Source organism: Amphiura filiformis, chromosome 2 (assembly GCF_039555335.1).
Source record: "Amphiura filiformis chromosome 2, Afil_fr2py, whole genome shotgun sequence".
NCBI classification, from domain to species: domain Eukaryota; kingdom Metazoa; phylum Echinodermata; class Ophiuroidea; order Amphilepidida; family Amphiuridae; genus Amphiura; species Amphiura filiformis.
The window spans coordinates 11,548,156-11,566,158 of NC_092629.1; the positions used below are offsets into that span (position 1 = coordinate 11,548,156).

The following is an 18,003-nucleotide window of genomic DNA, read 5'->3' on the forward strand; positions in this document are numbered from 1 at the left end:
GGCATAAGGCCAAAGTCTTTCTTTCCTTATGTCCTTAATTTTTCTTTATTCAATCCTGTTCTTTCTTGAGGCCCTAGGCCTAATTCTTTTTTCCCCTTTGATACGTTATTGTATTGTCAATGGTCATGTCATATACATAAATAATTCAAACTTTCTGATTTTGGTTTGAGCTGAGACTAAAATACCTAAACCCTTACTTGCATTTGAATCAAATAAATATATTATATAGGATACAGTATGCTAAATACTTGAAGCCAAAGCAATTAAGTATAACGAGTCAGATCATGCTGACGGTGTTTATGCTACATCATATGCGCAGCGCAGGTGCTCCTTTGTTAAAAGGGAAATCCCTGATGAGGAACGGTCAAAGAGTAGTTCCCGCCAGTCAAGAAAGATAAACTGTGAAAGTCCACTAACCGCCCCACCCGAAAAGGAACTTTCACCAGTTCGTCTTCATGGTCTTTCTTACGCCATGTGAGATACTAGTAGTGATCATATATTCTGAGCTAAGCATAGTTTGGTAACTATAAAGAAAAAAGGTCCTACTCGTCCGACTGTCAAAAAGCTGAGACGGTTAAATAATAGCATTGCATGAGTACGACATAGAGTAGGCCTACTAGCTTAAACATATAAATCATCATTATCAGTTTATAAAGCAAAGTTTCAAATTATACGACATGCATGAATAAAGTACACATGACATAGGCCTCGTATCTTCCAAATCTAGGTTTATCAAACTCCCAGATTTGGAAGTTATATGAAGTGGTCCTTTTTATTATTATTCATTTTGCATTTATATTAAACAGGACAAAACACAAATAACTTGAGAAAAAAAGATAGAAAGAATAAAAAACAACATACACAACACAAATACAAAAGCATCTCTAACATTATAATATATGACTAGTACAATATTATGCATATTTTTAAATTTGTTTTATACTTTGTTTGTCCGTTGTCACATGATAAAGACAATAATTAATATGTTATATTTATATATCATTACTTTGTTGTTACATTATTTTCTTACACAAAACATTCCCATTTCATACTGAAGTGGTCCTTCAATAATGTGTGATTTGCATAAAAAATAGCTTCCTATTTAAATGCTAGTTTTCACTGATAGCTCTTATATATTAGCTCGTACTGATCGCATTATCCCCTTTTAATTTCGAGCCAAACAAATGAGGTAAATTTAAAACGAAGAAAATTGCTATTTCATTCCAGCGCCTACAATATGTGTATTAGCTCGCCGATCATATTATTATCGGGCGGGAGCTATAAAGGAAAATTATGGACCCAAATCATACCGATCAGATAGGGCCTACCGCGAGGCAGACACATATGCCAACAACAACCCACCAGGAACCACGGAAATCCATCCAAAAGTGGCAATATAATAAGAAGAAGTTAAGAACACATGCAGTAAAACATAAAATCAGACCAAATAAAAGAGGCGAATAAAAGTAAAACAAAATTGTGACTAAAAATTTTTTTTTTAAAGTAGAACCACATAACAAAACAATAACATAACACATAACAAAAAGTAGAAAAACAAACATAAAAATAGAACAAAAAGGCCTAAATCCAAAAGAAAGCAAGACCAAAGAAAAGCATACATAAAAAAAAAAAAAAAAAAAGAAAGAAAGACAGAAAACCATAAAACAAAAATAGGACAAAAAAGCCCAACCCCCAAACATGTCAGAAAACAATACCAAATAAACAAAATCAAAAGGAAACAGTACAAAATACAGACAGACATAATATTAATTGATACAGACAAAATAAAACAAACAAAAAAGCATAATATACAAAAAACAATACGATCGTACCAAATTAGTATGTAGTAGGCTACAAAACATTACAAAATAAAGAAAAGGATAACCAAACCAAAACGAGCCAAAATATAACTAGAAACGTAACAAAAAACAAGCAAAAAGCCATAGACCTATCCCAAACAAAGAAATTATTCACCAAACAAAGAAAAGCATAAACAATACACTAATTAAAGGAAAAAACTAAATTGAAAATATATAACCCAAAACCAACTCAGACAAAGCTCTAATAAATCCAAACGAAGAAAAACAAATAAACATTAAACAACATAACAAATTATAGCAAGAACCAAGAACAACAACAAAGCCAAACACTAAAAAAACATTACGAAATATGAAAGAAGAATATTACAAATTACCCAATAAAGAAAACATGCAAAAGTCCAAAAGACTATCAAAAAAAGCGGTACCGTAGGGAAACGTGGCCTATTAAATTTTGATGCACTATACTTTCCTTATTTCGAAAACGCAATACTGAGCTACTATTCTAATTGCCGATATAGCTCATTCATTCCTAATTTAGCTCATTCATTCATGAATGAATGAATGAATGAGCTAAATTAGGTGAGGGGGAAATACAACTATTATACTTCTCAACTTCAAATCACCACAGCACCATCATCAAATATAAAATCATCACCTATCGACACCGGGCTATTCTCAAGACTACAACAGGACGTGGTCACTATATTCTCGTCCATTCAATGGGGGCGATTTAATGAATACATCATTGATAGTACGATCTGAATACACACACATCCTGTGCGCATCGATCGTATACATCCACAGTGCCATTGCGTTGCATTGCCGCAATAGCTAATTAGGGGGCGAGATGGCACGTAGGCGAAATGGCGTGTAGGCGAAGTGCATTGTGGGCGAAGTGTCCTGTATTCCATGAAACTATCGGAAGTCGCGGAAGTCAATGTTGAAAAGTCGCCCAATTTTTTTCTTAACCATTGGTTTCTATGGGACAGGAAATTGTCAAAAGTCGCGGGAAAAATCTTCAAAAGTCGCCCAATTGGGCTACCAAATCGCGGGTTTGGTAACCCTGCCTCTAAAGTAGTAAAGAGCTTATTGCAGGCATGAGAATTTTCAGTTTAAAAACTGAATTCAGTTTTTTATTGTCAAAATTTCCGCAACTTTATTTAATTTCAGCCTGTTTTTGGTACTTTTTGCCCAATTTCACGCGCATTTTCAGTTTTTTCAGTTTTTTTTAGGAAAGTGCAGTCTCATGCCTGTTATTGATGTGCAATCAGTGTTCGATTTAACACCTGCATACCTGCACCAGTGCATGTAACATTCCCTCTGTGCATGCAGCTTTTCACTACCTGCCTGCACACGTGCATGTACGATTTTAGCGCTAGCGATATGACAAGGCCAATATAAAAAAGTAAACAAGCAGTCAGTCCGATTGGGAAAAACCCAATCTATTTTTAGCGCAACATCTTCTGACTTCATTAGAAGGGCTGGCACAAATCGCACAATTGACAATTCCCGATACCCTTATCACGTGAGAACTGTCACTTTTTTCATTGACTTCCTAGTCTTCTACACAGCCAGTTTGCATCGGTCTGATACTGGCGTCCATCCTAACGAACATTCGCGATAGCCACATACAGTCTGGTCCAAGACTATGACTTCCCTTAGAGGGCTAGCGTAATGTGACATCATATGCCACCAATTCCCGATACTCTCGCACATGTAGAAGAGTGTCATTTTCATTTCATTGAAAAAAAAAAAGAACCGAATTTAAACCGTGGGAAATATTTGTCTACGTACGGAAAATAATCATAATAATGTCCAGCAAAAAAGGAAATAGCTCAAAAAACACTTGCATCATTCTGGAAATCGTGCACCTCGTCGGCGACTAGTTGCTAGTTCTAGAACAGATGAAGCCACAGCATCCAGTGTTTTGGCTGAGAAATCGGAGAGTGAAGGGGCGAGTGATCGGCATAAAAATGACACTGACAGGGGAGCCGGAAATATTATTACAAGCTTAACTGACAATGATCGTGATTCAATGTGATTTTATGTTTGCTTTAATTTTGGTGCATGCACACTTTTTGCTGTGCATGTAGAAATTTTGGGCTACATGCACCAGTGCAGGTAGGAAAAAAATTGTAAATCGGACACTGTGTGCAATAGATAGGGACAGGCACATCTGAGCGAGGGCGCTATTTATTTCACTTGATAATAAAGCCCTATGTAAATCTGTGCCATTTTGTGCCACTGAAAACACCATTTTTGGAGAAAATGATGAATAAAACCAAAATTAATCTGTTTCAGATGCTCTAGTTTGCATTGACAACAGATTCAATGCTTTAGTGGAAACAGAATGCAACATTGACTTCACTTCTGAATATTTTTTTCTGTGAGATATGCCTTGGTGAAAATCACCGTTTTGGTCAAAAAAGGGGTCAAAAAGGGGCATTTTTGGGAAAAAATTCTATTTTGACCCAAAATTCATCTTCTGACAAAATCAGTTCGGGGGCACTGCTAATTCAAAGACGTCTCTGATATCAAAGACTCTTCAGTGCCGAGACACCTGACAGTATCATAATTCAGAGACGTCTCATAAATCACATACTCCCTTGTCTCAAAACCCAGCCGCATAAGCGATATAGTAAATGTTGGTGAACGTGAACCGGTATGGCGGGAATAATTTTCTAAGAGTAGGCCTAATCAGGGTTGTAGCTAGCCCAAGTTGAGTGCCTGCTAATTTTACTATCCAATTCATGAATTAAAGCGCAGGCTCGGGGTACACTCTTTATAGTAAACGTAAAAAATCGGAAATGACAAAAAAAATTTGTTGTTCTTTTTCATAACTTGAGCTTAAATGTTGCAGAATAACTTTTCTTCCTCGACGACATTTGGCAAACTTTCAATTCTCCGTACACATCAAAACTCAACATGTGGTGATGAATGCACCAAACTTCTACATAGAGAACTTCAACATTACATGTATATGGGGGTAGTAAATTAATTGTTCAGGCCCCGACTCATGGAAACAATTTCAACCAATACCAAGAAGAAGCTAGAAGCATTTTTATTCACTATTTCATTAAAACATTTTTATTTCCTAAAATTATTATCATCGTTATTATTTACATGGCGTTTCTAGATTCCGAGACCGCCGGGGGCCGAACTGAACAAAATTTCAAAATGTTGAACATCGGCGCGGCAGCTGAGGGGCGAAATAGACAATTTTTTTCAATGCGAAGGCCCAATGAAGCCATTTGGTGCAACATGTTTATTGGTTATTTTCGGAACATATAGTACTTTTTACAGATTTCCAACTGACCCGCAAATTTTAGTTTTAAATGAATACGTGTGCTCAATAACTCCTACAATTCAGCCTATAAGTGTACCGTAGCCTTTTTGTTTTAACGCAAGGGGTGCTTGAGGGGGTTATGCTATAATAGGCTTATAGGCATATAGACCTGACTTCTGGGCCGCAAATGTTATGGGTATGAACCTACTCAATTAGGCCTATATCACATGGATACTTGCAAGTTAGCCTTTTCTTTTTGATGGAGAAGGGTACCTGAGGGGGATGTGCTCCCTCCGAAGTTGGGGAAATTTCAAAAAATTAATGAAAGGCACAATAAAGTCATTTTGTGTCAAAGTTTACACTTATTTATTGGTATTATTTTCGGCATAATAGATTTCAACGGACCCGAGTTGTGAGGGGGGATATTATCCTCAAACTAAAGACATTTTTCATTAGGCCCCTATTATTTATTTTTCCGACCATCATGATTAAGCATAACCTATAGGCCATATCATCATGTCATGATAATGCATAATATGTATTTTAGAACGGATTTCCAGTGGATGTGATTTCCGTGTCACAAATTTCAAGCATGAACATAATTATGATGCGCAATGACTCAAAACGTACTCTTCTTCTTTACTTCCTTGTTTTCTTTCCACTTTTCTGCCTTTCTTTTGCCTAAAAATGCTTGGACATTGAAATGAGGCTAGGTGGCTGTGGCAAAACAAAATTTTCATCCCAGTTTTGCTAATATTTTGTGCTGATTTTTGTAACATTTTCGTCCCGGTAATGGTATTATTTTATATTTGTTTTCAGTTTTCGGGATATTTCTTTCAATTTTTGGGAAATTAGACCGAAAAAGTAGGCCTTTTCCTTTCCCCTCCCTTTTCCACCCCTTCGAGTTTTTAGGGGGCACTGTCTATATACCTTACTGCCCCACTGGCTTTGCCCAGGCCCGCATCTGAAGGGGTAGGGCGTCTTGGTGTGGCAAAAGAAAACAAATATAGGTTTTTTATGCTTTTTAGTCAAATAAGTCCAAAGTTTTGGGTAGAAGGTCCACTTTTTACAAAATCGCACCACCCCTGGAAAAAAGTCCACCTTTTAAAATCAGCACCCCTAAAAGAAATATTGCGTACGGGCCTGGCTATGCCACTTCTCTGTCACTCCCATCCCCTTTCCTCCCTCTCCCTTCTCTCTCTCTCTCTCTCTGCCTCCCTCTTTTTTTAAGACCCCGGGGCTGAAAGGCCCCAAAGCCCCACCCCCTGGGCACGCGCCTGGTTTACCGTAATTTGTTGATCTATTTTGAGCCACCTGATCATAACATAACCCCACCCCTATTAATAAAATACAAGTGTCCATATTTATCCGAATTCATCCCCATGCACGTGTGCAAGAAGAGTCAGGCCACGAGGTTAGGCCTGAACGCTCCATAGGGGCCTACCATTTTTCCCCCAAGTCATTTTTTGAACATATTTTTGAAAAGGTGCCGCCAGCGTGCACGCCACAATGCGTGCCAAATATCGCTCCCTCCCCTCGTTGACTGGCAAAAATTCCTTGTCCCCACATTGTTTTCCTTGCCAAAATATTCACCCCTTCCCCGTGGCCCATTCCATGTCAACTCCAGGGATGTGCACCGCAGCACCTCTTCAATTTTTTTCTTTTTCTGTGTGGTGGTAGATATTGATGAGAAAGTAAAATCCTGAAAATTTGAGCTTCATGCTCCACTTCGCTTTCCTGTGGCATCAATTTGAAATTTAGGGTGTCAGCGTAAAAATGTGTCGCAACGCCGAAAGACGACGCTTGGAGGTCCATAAATGTATAAAGGAACCCTTTAAAACTTTGAAAAGTATGTATCCTGGGGTACTTTTTGGTGTAGAATTCAAATCTGCTATCAGAAAACTTGTAACTCCTTTACTGTAAAAGATATAGGGCCCTCAAAATGCAACTTCGTCCAACCAGGACCAACTTTGGGGGGGTCAGAACTCCAAAAGTAAAAATAATTTTAGCGTCAATTTTTTTGCCAGTCAGAGCCCTTTGGTAGGACATTACTCTTATCCAATATTGAGCATATTAGAATACATTTAGCTGAGATATTACCCATGGAAAACCACTATTTTTACATTTTGACCCCCCTGAAAACCAATGTCAGACAATTTGCCCCACCATCAACTTCAGGTATGTTGAAGATATGTTCTTGGACAACAATTCTGAGAGATATTGGCTTGGGGTCTTGATGGCTTCAACACATCAGTTAGGTTTGCCTACTCCATAGAGTTGTACACATTTTTGATTTTGCATGTATAATGATCTAGCCGTCAGCGTGACGTCATATGCCGCCATCGGTTGGTTGGTTGGCACTATTGTGCATCTTGTGGGTACACGCTGCGATGCCGATGGTCATTCGATCTGCATGCGTGAACAACAAAATCGCTGCATCAACACGTGAAAACAGCTGCGTGGCAAGCTGTGCCCTGCGCGTATGCATGAACACGCAGATCATTTGTACCCACAAATTTTTAATTAATAATTTGCTTTTCAATGTTTTGCTGCCTTTGATAAAATAAATGAAAACGGTAAGAAGAAGTAGAAGAATAAATTCAAATAAAAAACAAACATATACATATAAACAATTTTATTAATAGCCGTGACCCTGGCCTTGTCAGGTCAAGTCTTCGGCCGCAAAGCTATGCACTGTATATCCTGGACTTTCCGGGTATCGATTATAACGGTGTTGCTGTGAATGCTAGAACCATTAACAATCGATTGACTTGATGTATCTATAAATCCAATGCAATAACAATAGGACGCAAAGCTGTCTTCAACCGCTTGTATTTTTTTGCAGTAAATATGGACATCTTACTATAAATAGGCTAATGTTGTGGGTATGAAGATTGAAAGGCTCCGTCAGTTTCGATCCCGATGTCGCCAAATTCATACGGGAGATTGAGGAATATACGGGGAATGCATTGCACTTTATTTGGTTGAAAACGGTCAGGAATTGGCCTCAAAATTAGTAAAAAAGTGAGTTTTTCGGGTAAATTATAGCGGCTGGTTGTTTACGGGTTATGCCAACCAACGTGTCCACATATCTAGCAGTAAGCGTGTCGATAGCGCGTCAAGGCGTACACAACACGCCGCACTTGACTCGCATGCACAGGTGCGCATAGCCAACTTGCGTACTGGGTTATAGTTTATGTATACGGGATGGGATATCGGCGGGGAAAATGGGATTAGGCCTACGAAGACTATAAATATACGGTCAGGAAGGAAGGAAGCAAAAAAAAAAGAAAGAAAGAAAGAGCAAAAAAAAAAAAAAAAGGAATGGAACAAAAGTGGCCCATGTAGAAGAAATTTAAAAGAAGGAAAGAAGCTAAAAAGGAAATATTGGCCTAAGGAGAGATAAATAAAATTTACCTTTTCATTTATTCTACCTGTTCAGTAATTCCTCCTGTTTTAGTGAACGCTCCCATTTACTCACCTAGCGGGGACCCGTGCAAAGCGTGGGTGTCCCGCTAGTATAATCAAATTAAGTAATTCTTGGCCAAACTAGCGTTCACAGTGTTCCAGTTTGGCCAAGAATTACTTAATTTGATTATAGTTTGTTTGTTTGTTTTATTTCTTTAACCTGTGACACTCAATCAGTTGATAACAAAATTAATCATCTGTTCTTCCTTGAGGCCCAGGAAGTGTTGTTATTTCAATTTCCATTGAAATTGCTTAGCTTAATTTAAAATTAAGTCATTCATAAGTACGCTAACTAATTCTTGTAGAAATTCGAAATAACTTTCATCCAAATTTCAACATTAAGTACCGTACTCTGGTACATATCATTAGATCTATAAAGTTGACTTCATATTCAGAATGCAATTTTCATCATGTCTGATGTGCTCTCATGTCCCTGAAAAAATACTGACTGTGCAAACGTTAATATCCGAGCCCTTAATTTAATTTTTCATATTTACTGACCAGTATAAAAAATATGAATATTGACCAACAGGAACAGACCACCTTCAAATGCTGGACGTCGTCCAACCACAGGTGCGAGACCAGGCTCTACCATGCGCCAACCACCCCCTGGGACTGCTATGAGAATGCCACCTGGGACTGGGGTAAGATATCATATGGCTACTTACTTTTACTGTTTCAAAGCTAGCACAGAATCTTCAAAACTTAACCGCCGCTTGACCGGCAGTTGATGGCCTTTCAACCGTGAACATTACATTGTTTAGAACAATAGAAACCAGTTACAACTGGACAGAGCTGGGTGGAACCAGCGGGCAACTGGCAGTTGAGTTATGTTTTGAAGTCGCCCATAAGCAACTTGCCTAAAACATGCCAAAATGTCTGCAAATTCTGATAAATTTCACTGGAAATTTCAAAACAGGTGAAAAATTAACATCACAACTAAGTTGAAAGATCTACATCTTTAAATTAATATAAAATAGTACATGGAAACTTGGAAAGTACTATATTTTTAAATTAACTGACAAGGGGCTGAATCACATCCCTGGGGAGGGTCACATCAATCATAATTAGGTAAAAATATTGTTTGATTTACCAATCCTAATTTGGACAATTTGGAAAAAAGAAATTGTTTTAAATGTACAAAAGAATACCGACCCTAATGCGAGAGAGAGAGAGAGAAGGGAATAGAGAGGTTGAGAAAAAATAAGGAGGGAGGAAAACAGGAGGAGAGGGAAAGGGATAATAGGCTATTCCATTTAAAATCTACATTCCCCCTGTGGAAGATTTTGAAAATATCTTTCACAGGGGGAGTATGAATTTTAAATGGAATTAGCACATTAGGCAGCTCCATTTGAATTTCATAAAGCCTCTGAGAAAGATTCAACCGGAATCTTCCACAGAGGGGAGTGAGTTTCATATAGAGCTGCTAATGTGGTCATTCCATTTGAAATTCATACTCGCCCCTGGAAGATATTTCCAAAATCTTCCACAGGGGTAGTGTGAATTTTAAATTGAATAGCCCACTAGGACCCTACATTATCATACAATTTGCAGGATGTCCACTATCAATTGATAATTTTACATGATCATTAATGTCTTTGAATCAATACAATTTCAGGACACTACTCAGCGTAGAGTGACCTTTGAACTGCCTCCAGCATCCAATCCCAATATGTCAGCTGCAACTGGTGCTTCTAGTGGGGCACCACTGGTGGGAAACACATTTTTAATCAATATCTCAAAATTTATTTTTAATAATTGCTTTTCTACATGTACTTGAAAATTCTTCTTCAGCATTTTGAATATATATAATTGCACTTACATTATTCAAGCTTGGGCACGTAACAATCTGATTTCTGAGATAGCACTGCATGCATGTATTCTTGGTGTTTTATTCAAATCTTTTTTCTTTTCAGATCTTATATGGTATATACCAGTGTCACTACCATTCCCTCTAAAAACCAGAAATATGGTCAAAATTTCAGTTCAATCAAGTTTTAAAATTGACAGATTCAAGCCTTGAAATAAGCAGACTAGAACCAGGAGCAATTTGTTTTTGAACATTGCTCCTGGTTCACTGGGATTTTACAAGAACCAGGAGCAATTTCTGAAGAAACAGGAGCAATTTTCAAATATTAAATCCTTTTCTGCATACAATACAGTATACCAGCACTACTGGATCAAGTGCAAAACTGGAACCAGGATCAATTTTAAAAAGACCAGGAGCATTTGGTGGCTTTACAAGAGCAAATTTGAAATTTGCTCCCAGCGCCCGCTTATTTCAAGGCTTGGACAGATTCACGATATATATTCATGTGTGCGGCTATTGTAATTGATGGTGTTTACAAACCTGAATACTCTTCAGCTTTTTAGCGGATTTGTTGCTCAAATCTTTATTTTCAGCCAAATTTAAGCTATTTTGCCCAATTTCACTGATTACAATATTTTTTTGAGCATTTTAAGCTTTTTTTACTTAAAACGTTGGTTTCAGGTCTGTATTTACAGTGTTTGTAGAAATTCCTATTGTTTGTCGAGCAAAGTGAATTATTGTAATTACAAGCTCCCCTTTGTGGAAAATATTGGGCTATTCCAATTCAAATCCATGTATGTAACCCCTATGGAATACATCTTAATAATCTCCCACACAGTGTGTAGATTTCAAATCGGGAGTCGCACATTCAGGTAACCCCATTTGAAATTTACACCCCATGTGTGGAAGATTAAGGTCATGTCCGCCATAGGGGGTGTATGGATTTCAACTGGAATATCCCATTTCACTGCCACATTTTTGATATTCTATCTATTATTGCCCATTGAATGCAAACTACAGTTTCACATTATTCCCAGAAAGGTCACTGACTCTTTTAAACATCACCAATGTAAGGTACATAATCTTATCATCTTTTACTTTATCTGTACCTCTCCGAAATGAGATATATATGACGTATAACAAATTTCCTGTATTTTCCAGGCTCCAGGAACAGCAAGGCCAGGTACCAGAGGGGGAGTGGCTGGAGGACAAGGAGGTAACTATAGGATCTACAACTATAAGCTCCACTAACACTTTTTGAAATAAATCAAAAAATTTATGTGTAGCCTTATTTGTTTTACACACGTGGACCAATTTATAGTATCACACATTGCGTTCAGTCACAATGATTTATTATGAGTCATCTCTCAAATAATACAGTTGGCCAGGCCTAACTGATGTGTTTGTTAAAGAAAACCTGACTGCTATGGACTCAGGTGCAACTTAAATGAAGTTGACAGGCATGGTGTGTACAAATGTTGAGGCCCCTCCAAGAAATCCAGGGGTCATTGCATATTTTTAAGGGCTTGTAACCCAATGGTCTGTCTTATTTCGTGCCATGATATACAATCCATTTATAACCGTAAAATAATGAACATATATATGATGGTTGGGGTATCCACTGTCGCCCCTGGGGATTGTGTTTCAAAAACTGCTAATAAGTTTATATTAATCCAGTACCTCCAATGTCCTCCATCATATTTTGCTCAATTTTCACAAATGATGGGTCAAATTTTAGAAGATATCTTCTGGAACTAAAAATAGATAATGTATTGAACAAAATTTGTTGTTATCTGACCTCTTGATAATCTATTTAATAGTTTTGGATGCCAGACTCAATGTTGCAGACAGACCCACTACTCAACAAGGCCTTGGAGGGATGAAAACAGGAAAGAAAGGTAAGGTAATGTGTGTAACAAAAATCATATACCGTATTCATTTCATTAACCCCCCAGGGCGCTTAAAGTCATTTTAGGTGGGCATTTATTTTTTACATTGTTTACATAATAACATGCATAAAAAATGGCTCGAAATATTGTCAGTTAGTATCAGGGGACGCTTATTAAATTGATGACATGATAGTTACAAATGTGAATTTATTTGAATTAAACATTCAAAATACAGTGAATTTCAGATCAAAATCCGCATAATCCTAAATTGGAAAGTATAGAAGACTTGTTATTTTATTCAGACATTTGATGGAAAATAGTTACATAAAGCTGCAGTGAACAGTTATCACTCAAAGATTCTGTAGTAGGCCTTTCTTAGGGGAGTGGTGTAGGTGGAATTAGGTTGAATAGTAAAATCTGTGTTGAAAAAAGATTTAACTTTGATATTTTTTACAGCTTAATTTAAGCACTTATGTTGTAATACACATGCTAACTTGAGAGTATACATTTATTTTTGTAGGTCCTCAGAGAGTTGTGATGGACAAGTCATACTTCCTTGGTCTTCTCAGAACTAAGATGAATGAATTGACTGCAGAAAATAACACATTGCAGAGAAATATAGACACAGCTAATGAGGAGAATAACAGCTATTTGTCCTATGAGAAAAGGTGAGCAACAGGAATATAATTTTGTTACGTACTCAGGGTGTAGCAAGCAGCCCTCGAATTAACCCATGGCACCGACGGCATATTGCCGTGGGTGCCCACCCCCATTGCCGCAATGCCCTCAAAATATGTCCTTTACTGACGGCAGTCACTTGCCGTGCCCCTAAATGAAGTTGCCGTGGGTGCCCTAGCCGGCCAGCCCTATCCCTTCATTATAAAATCATTAACAAGTACTGGTTAAATCCCCGCAAAATTGTGGAAAATTAAATCGAAAATCTTGAACACGATCGCTATTTTGAGCATCGTAACCCAGCTATCAATCACAGTATACACAATAGTTTGTTGTGAATTGATATTCATTTCCCGTACGTAAGCTTACATATTCAGCCAATCACATCGGCTTTTATACATTATCTGGTTGCTAGAAATCTGACATTCTGATTTCATTTTCTCGATTGGTCAGAGAAATACCTCCAACGTACTATCGACCAATCAGAAACGCTGTTAGTAACTAAGACTCCTCGACCTCGTGTTGTGAACAAAATCTGAGCGCTGGGCAAATCAATTGTTCTCTCGATTATCAAACATTGACTTCCCATTGCAAACCGATGGCGATACTCTTCCGGTCTCGTCTTATCTTGTACATGTGAGCCCATCTCTAGATATGTTTTGCACGAAATAGTTTTTATCCCGGCGAATTTTATCAATATTATTACCAAAGTTACAGCTGTTTCATCGCTGTTTCGAGTCAGTTTTTTTAAGCAATCAGGTTAGTTTTAGTGTAAAGTTGAGAGTCGAATTTTACTTTGGTGTCGAATTCAGCTGACGGTAATGCATCTATTCGCTTTTGAAAAATTGCCTTGGTGCCCTTCTCAAATTTTCAACAGTTGCCTTGATGCCCTTTTGAAATATTACAAATTGCCGTGCTGCCTTGCCTTTTCAGTGAAAATCCACGGCAATTATCAACTTGCCCTAAAAAAGTTGCCGTGCCCCTTCAGATCCTTAATTCGAGGGCTGGTAGCAAGAGCCTTTGGGTTTCACTATGCTGGTTGGTGCCAGTGATCGGTAGTAACCACACTCAGGCTGACCAACCTGCTCTCAAGGGAATATCTGACCTTCCACCACAAATGAGCCCAGAAGTCTGCACTCGGTAAAGTTAAAGATTTTTAAAGATCATACCTGAAGCTTCAAAATGACACTTCAACCAACTTTGTATGATATCTTGAAATAAAGTTATGTTTCTTCAAAATTTGCCTTACAACAGAGCGCAACACTGAGAAAACTGCACTTAAAGTTATCAAAATTCTTTTATTTCTGTTGAAACCAGCTCCATATAAAATGTTAGTTTTTATTAATTTTAGTTTTTATATAGCTGTGTAACTTTGCAGCTGTATTTAAAATAGAGAAGTATGAAATATTTCAAATCTTTGAAAATCTATTTTTAGCAAAATATGAAATTTTTGGATATTTTGAACTGTTGCTCAAAATCACATTTGACAACTTCTGGGCGCATTTGTGATGATGGCCACATATGAGGACTTATCAACCAGCACTGAAATACAGAAATTGGACTTTTTGTCCTTCCAAATAATTACACTATTTTCCCTCCCATGAGTGACACACAAATACAAAAGAGTTTTGACTCAAAACTAAGTATCATCAAATAGATTACAAAGACCAAGACAGATTAAAACACCTTCCTGCACATAATACTCAAACAGCATTTCAAAAGGACTGGCCATACTTGTATGCAAAGTGAATTGAGAGGCTGCTTGTGTACTGTGTCAGTAGAAATCCAAGGCGCTAACTCATGTATGTTCACTCCAGTATTGGGACTTGTTTTGATTAACCATAATATAATGGTGGGGTTTTTACCTCCTTTTTCAGAGCTGAGGCATTGGCAGCCGAAATCAAGGAATGTCAGGGCCAGCTGGGGGATTACAATACGGTAAATATATTAAAGTTATGTGATATCTTTTTAAGTGGAGTTGGGGTTTTAAATCTCCTAGGTGAATTTGTGAAGATGATTTTGAAGGAGACTGGTTGGTTTAGTGGTTAATTAACTTGATTCCACAACACAAAATAAAGCCTATGACAGTCCAAGTATGCCAAGGGATGTGATTGCGCAAGAATCTGACCCCATTATATATGCACAAAAAGGCTGGGTGCTCCATACCTGAGGGGTCGGGGGCTCAAAACAGGACTAAAAGGAATGGATGACAAGTTAATTAAAACAACAACAACAAATCTACAAATTAAGATAGTTCTGCCTTGTTAACTTGTAACTCACTGGACACAAGCAATGAGCTTCGTACATGGGGGACTGTATGAGTGACATTGTGATAATGTAACATTAACTTGGTTTCTCTTGTACTTTTACTTTTCTTCAGTTGGTAGATAAACTCAACACAGATACAGAAATGGATGAAGTATTAGATGACCACCAACAGGTAAGAAAGAAACTTAATTTATTATTGTACAAATTACAGCTGCCTTATGTGAATGGTATGCTATTGACCTACAATATCAACGTCACATTGGCCTACCTAAAGGACTTTGGAATAATTTTAAATTTGGCTTTGGGTAATATTATGACCAATGGCATGTTTTGAGATTAGGGACAAGAAATTTGCTTGACATGAGGGGCGTTTGATGCACCCTAATGTGTATGAGTGCAATTGTCAGAATATTTTCATGAGGTCAAACATGGAATAACATATAACATTGAAGTAGATCATTGTCATTGAGCTTTCTTAAAGTTGAGTCTGAGCTTATAGGTTAGCCTTAGGCCTAAATTATGACTACATTCTTCCGATTATCCAGTGCACAAAGAGTCAATATTCTCTTGAAAAGTTCAGGCAATCCCAAGTACTGCATATACCTTTTGCCTCTCATATCAGTTCGGGGGCACTAATAATTAACGGACGTCTCTGATATCAAATACTATTGAAGCGTCATGTCACACAACAGTATCATATTTCAGAGACGTCTTATAAATCACATACTCCCTAGTTTCAAAACCCAGTCGCAAACGATATTAGTAATTTTGGTGAACGTGCCAGCGCAGTGGGAATAATTTTGTGAGTAGGCCTTATCAGGGTTGTAGCTAGGCCAAGTTGAGTGCCTGCTAATTTTACTATCCAATTCATGAATTAGAGTGCAGGCTCGGGTACTCTTGGGAATTTTTTACTTCAACACATTTGATTTTGGCCATTGCAATCTAAGTGTGTTCTGGAACCATTTGTCAGAACTTGCACAGATAGATATAATTTTTGCACAGGTAGATATTTGCTAAACATAGGAAAGCTTATTCTAATACATTCAGCTTCTTTCCAATGTGCTGCATCGAGTGCCCAGCTATCAACAAAGCTCGACGTATGTGAAATCACTGACACTGACCCGTCTTTGAAATCAGAGTGCCCCCGAACTGATATTGATGCCTAATTTGTCACATGTTCAGACCAGCTATGTTTACTTTAAGAACAGGTAGGCAATGGTACTTCTTGATGCAGTCAGCCAGACACTGGTCATATAATGCATCATAGACATGGCAAAGTTCCATATGAGCCTGTGCATAGTTTACTGAGTCACCTTGTAAAAGAGGTTGAGACGTGTAATAGAATGAAATGTATGGAGCAAAAATACATGTTGAATGGAACAAAACTGAATGGTGTGTGACTTATGTTTAGTTCCACCATAAGATTCACAACACAATTTCTTTTGTAGTCTACCTCTGAAGAATTAAAGCTATAGTAACACCAGCAGAAAATTAAGTATGTTTTGTATTGACATCAAATGTTCATACATACGTTATGGCGCATGTGATTAGTGGAGAGCCTAGACTGGCCCCAGTCTCAGTTCAGTTCCATCTCTGGATAATGTAACAATAAATATTTACATAATGCCCTATTCCTGTAACCCCCCCCCCCCTTAGTTTTCTCAATGCCAAAAACCCAGTCCTCTTCATCCACAAATCGACGCCACTGATCAGGCGGTGATGGAAGCGATATTGCCAATTTTGAGGTCGCCATTGGATTAACACATAATCATGAAATCTTCGCAAACAATTCTAAATTTGTTATGTGGTGTCAAAGCAAAATTATCTTACTCTAAAACCGTCCGGGTTCTACAAAGTACCCCACTGCAAGTATGTTAATTTTCCATTTGTAATTGCTAACCGTGTATTTCGAATGGGGCTGTCAGCCCTGTATCTTCGCCAGCCTCGTACGTCACATGTTGCGCTTCCTACGCAGCCTGCCACTGATTACACACACAGTCAGTGCAGCAATATAGAAACATACTCGTATTATTAGTCATGTTAGTGAACGCGAAAGTACATTGAGCGCTGAATCCTCGACTGGTCCAATCTGTTTCAGATCTCACTTCCAAATATTCGTTCAACAAAGCCCGGTGATTCTGATGTCAATTACGAAAGCCCGCCCCAGTTTCAATTCAAATATGGTAGCACAAAGCTATGCCGCGGGATGTGACGCAAGATCGGATGGGACACTTGTCAACAACTGAGAGGTATTGAGCTCAAGTGGCACACGTCTGATAGACCCATGGTACGCGCAATAATAAAAGGCAACCACTCGACTCGGACTTAGGCCTATTGTCCATATTGGGTATATTATCGTGTGCGGTTTGCAAATGTTTGCACATTATTTAGCTAGGGAAGCCTTTTCAAATATCCCCGCGCTGCAAAGCTGCGTTGATTGGACGGATACAATATCGTTGTTTTAGTCGCTTACACAAACGTTAATGTGGTGAAAACATGGACGTGGTATATAGAAAGATTGCGTGACTCCAAATCCGTAAAAGTGAACTCCCAGCATTTTGTGGGAACTGGAAGTGAAATTGCTTACAGACTGGGAGGGTCCATGTATTGGGTTGATTTTTAATGCTATGTAATCTACATTACCAGTCGTTCTCCATGGACCCGAGGGAGGGTCTATGGAGAGCCTGGCATAAACAGTAAACAATGAAAGTAGTGCATATAGAGCCTGCTACTTAAAACTATGAAATGATGTTTGTAAAGTTATTATTGTTGGTAATAATTTCTTAC

The 18,003-nt window shown here is 38.0% G+C and overlaps 1 protein-coding gene across 1 annotated transcript in view; it reads left to right on the forward strand.

Moving 5' to 3' along the window:
• Nucleotides 1-18,003, forward strand: part of LOC140145882 (intraflagellar transport protein 74 homolog) — a 74,174-nt gene that overhangs the window by 3,919 nt on the left and 52,252 nt on the right. Inside the window, exons 2-7 of the mRNA XM_072167581.1 lie at nt 9,107-9,218; nt 11,546-11,600; nt 12,205-12,282; nt 12,794-12,941; nt 14,826-14,886; nt 15,329-15,388. Of these exons, the coding sequence (XP_072023682.1) occupies nt 9,107-9,218; nt 11,546-11,600; nt 12,205-12,282; nt 12,794-12,941; nt 14,826-14,886; nt 15,329-15,388 (514 nt within the window). The remainder of the gene's footprint in view (nt 1-9,106; nt 9,219-11,545; nt 11,601-12,204; nt 12,283-12,793; nt 12,942-14,825; nt 14,887-15,328; nt 15,389-18,003) is intronic.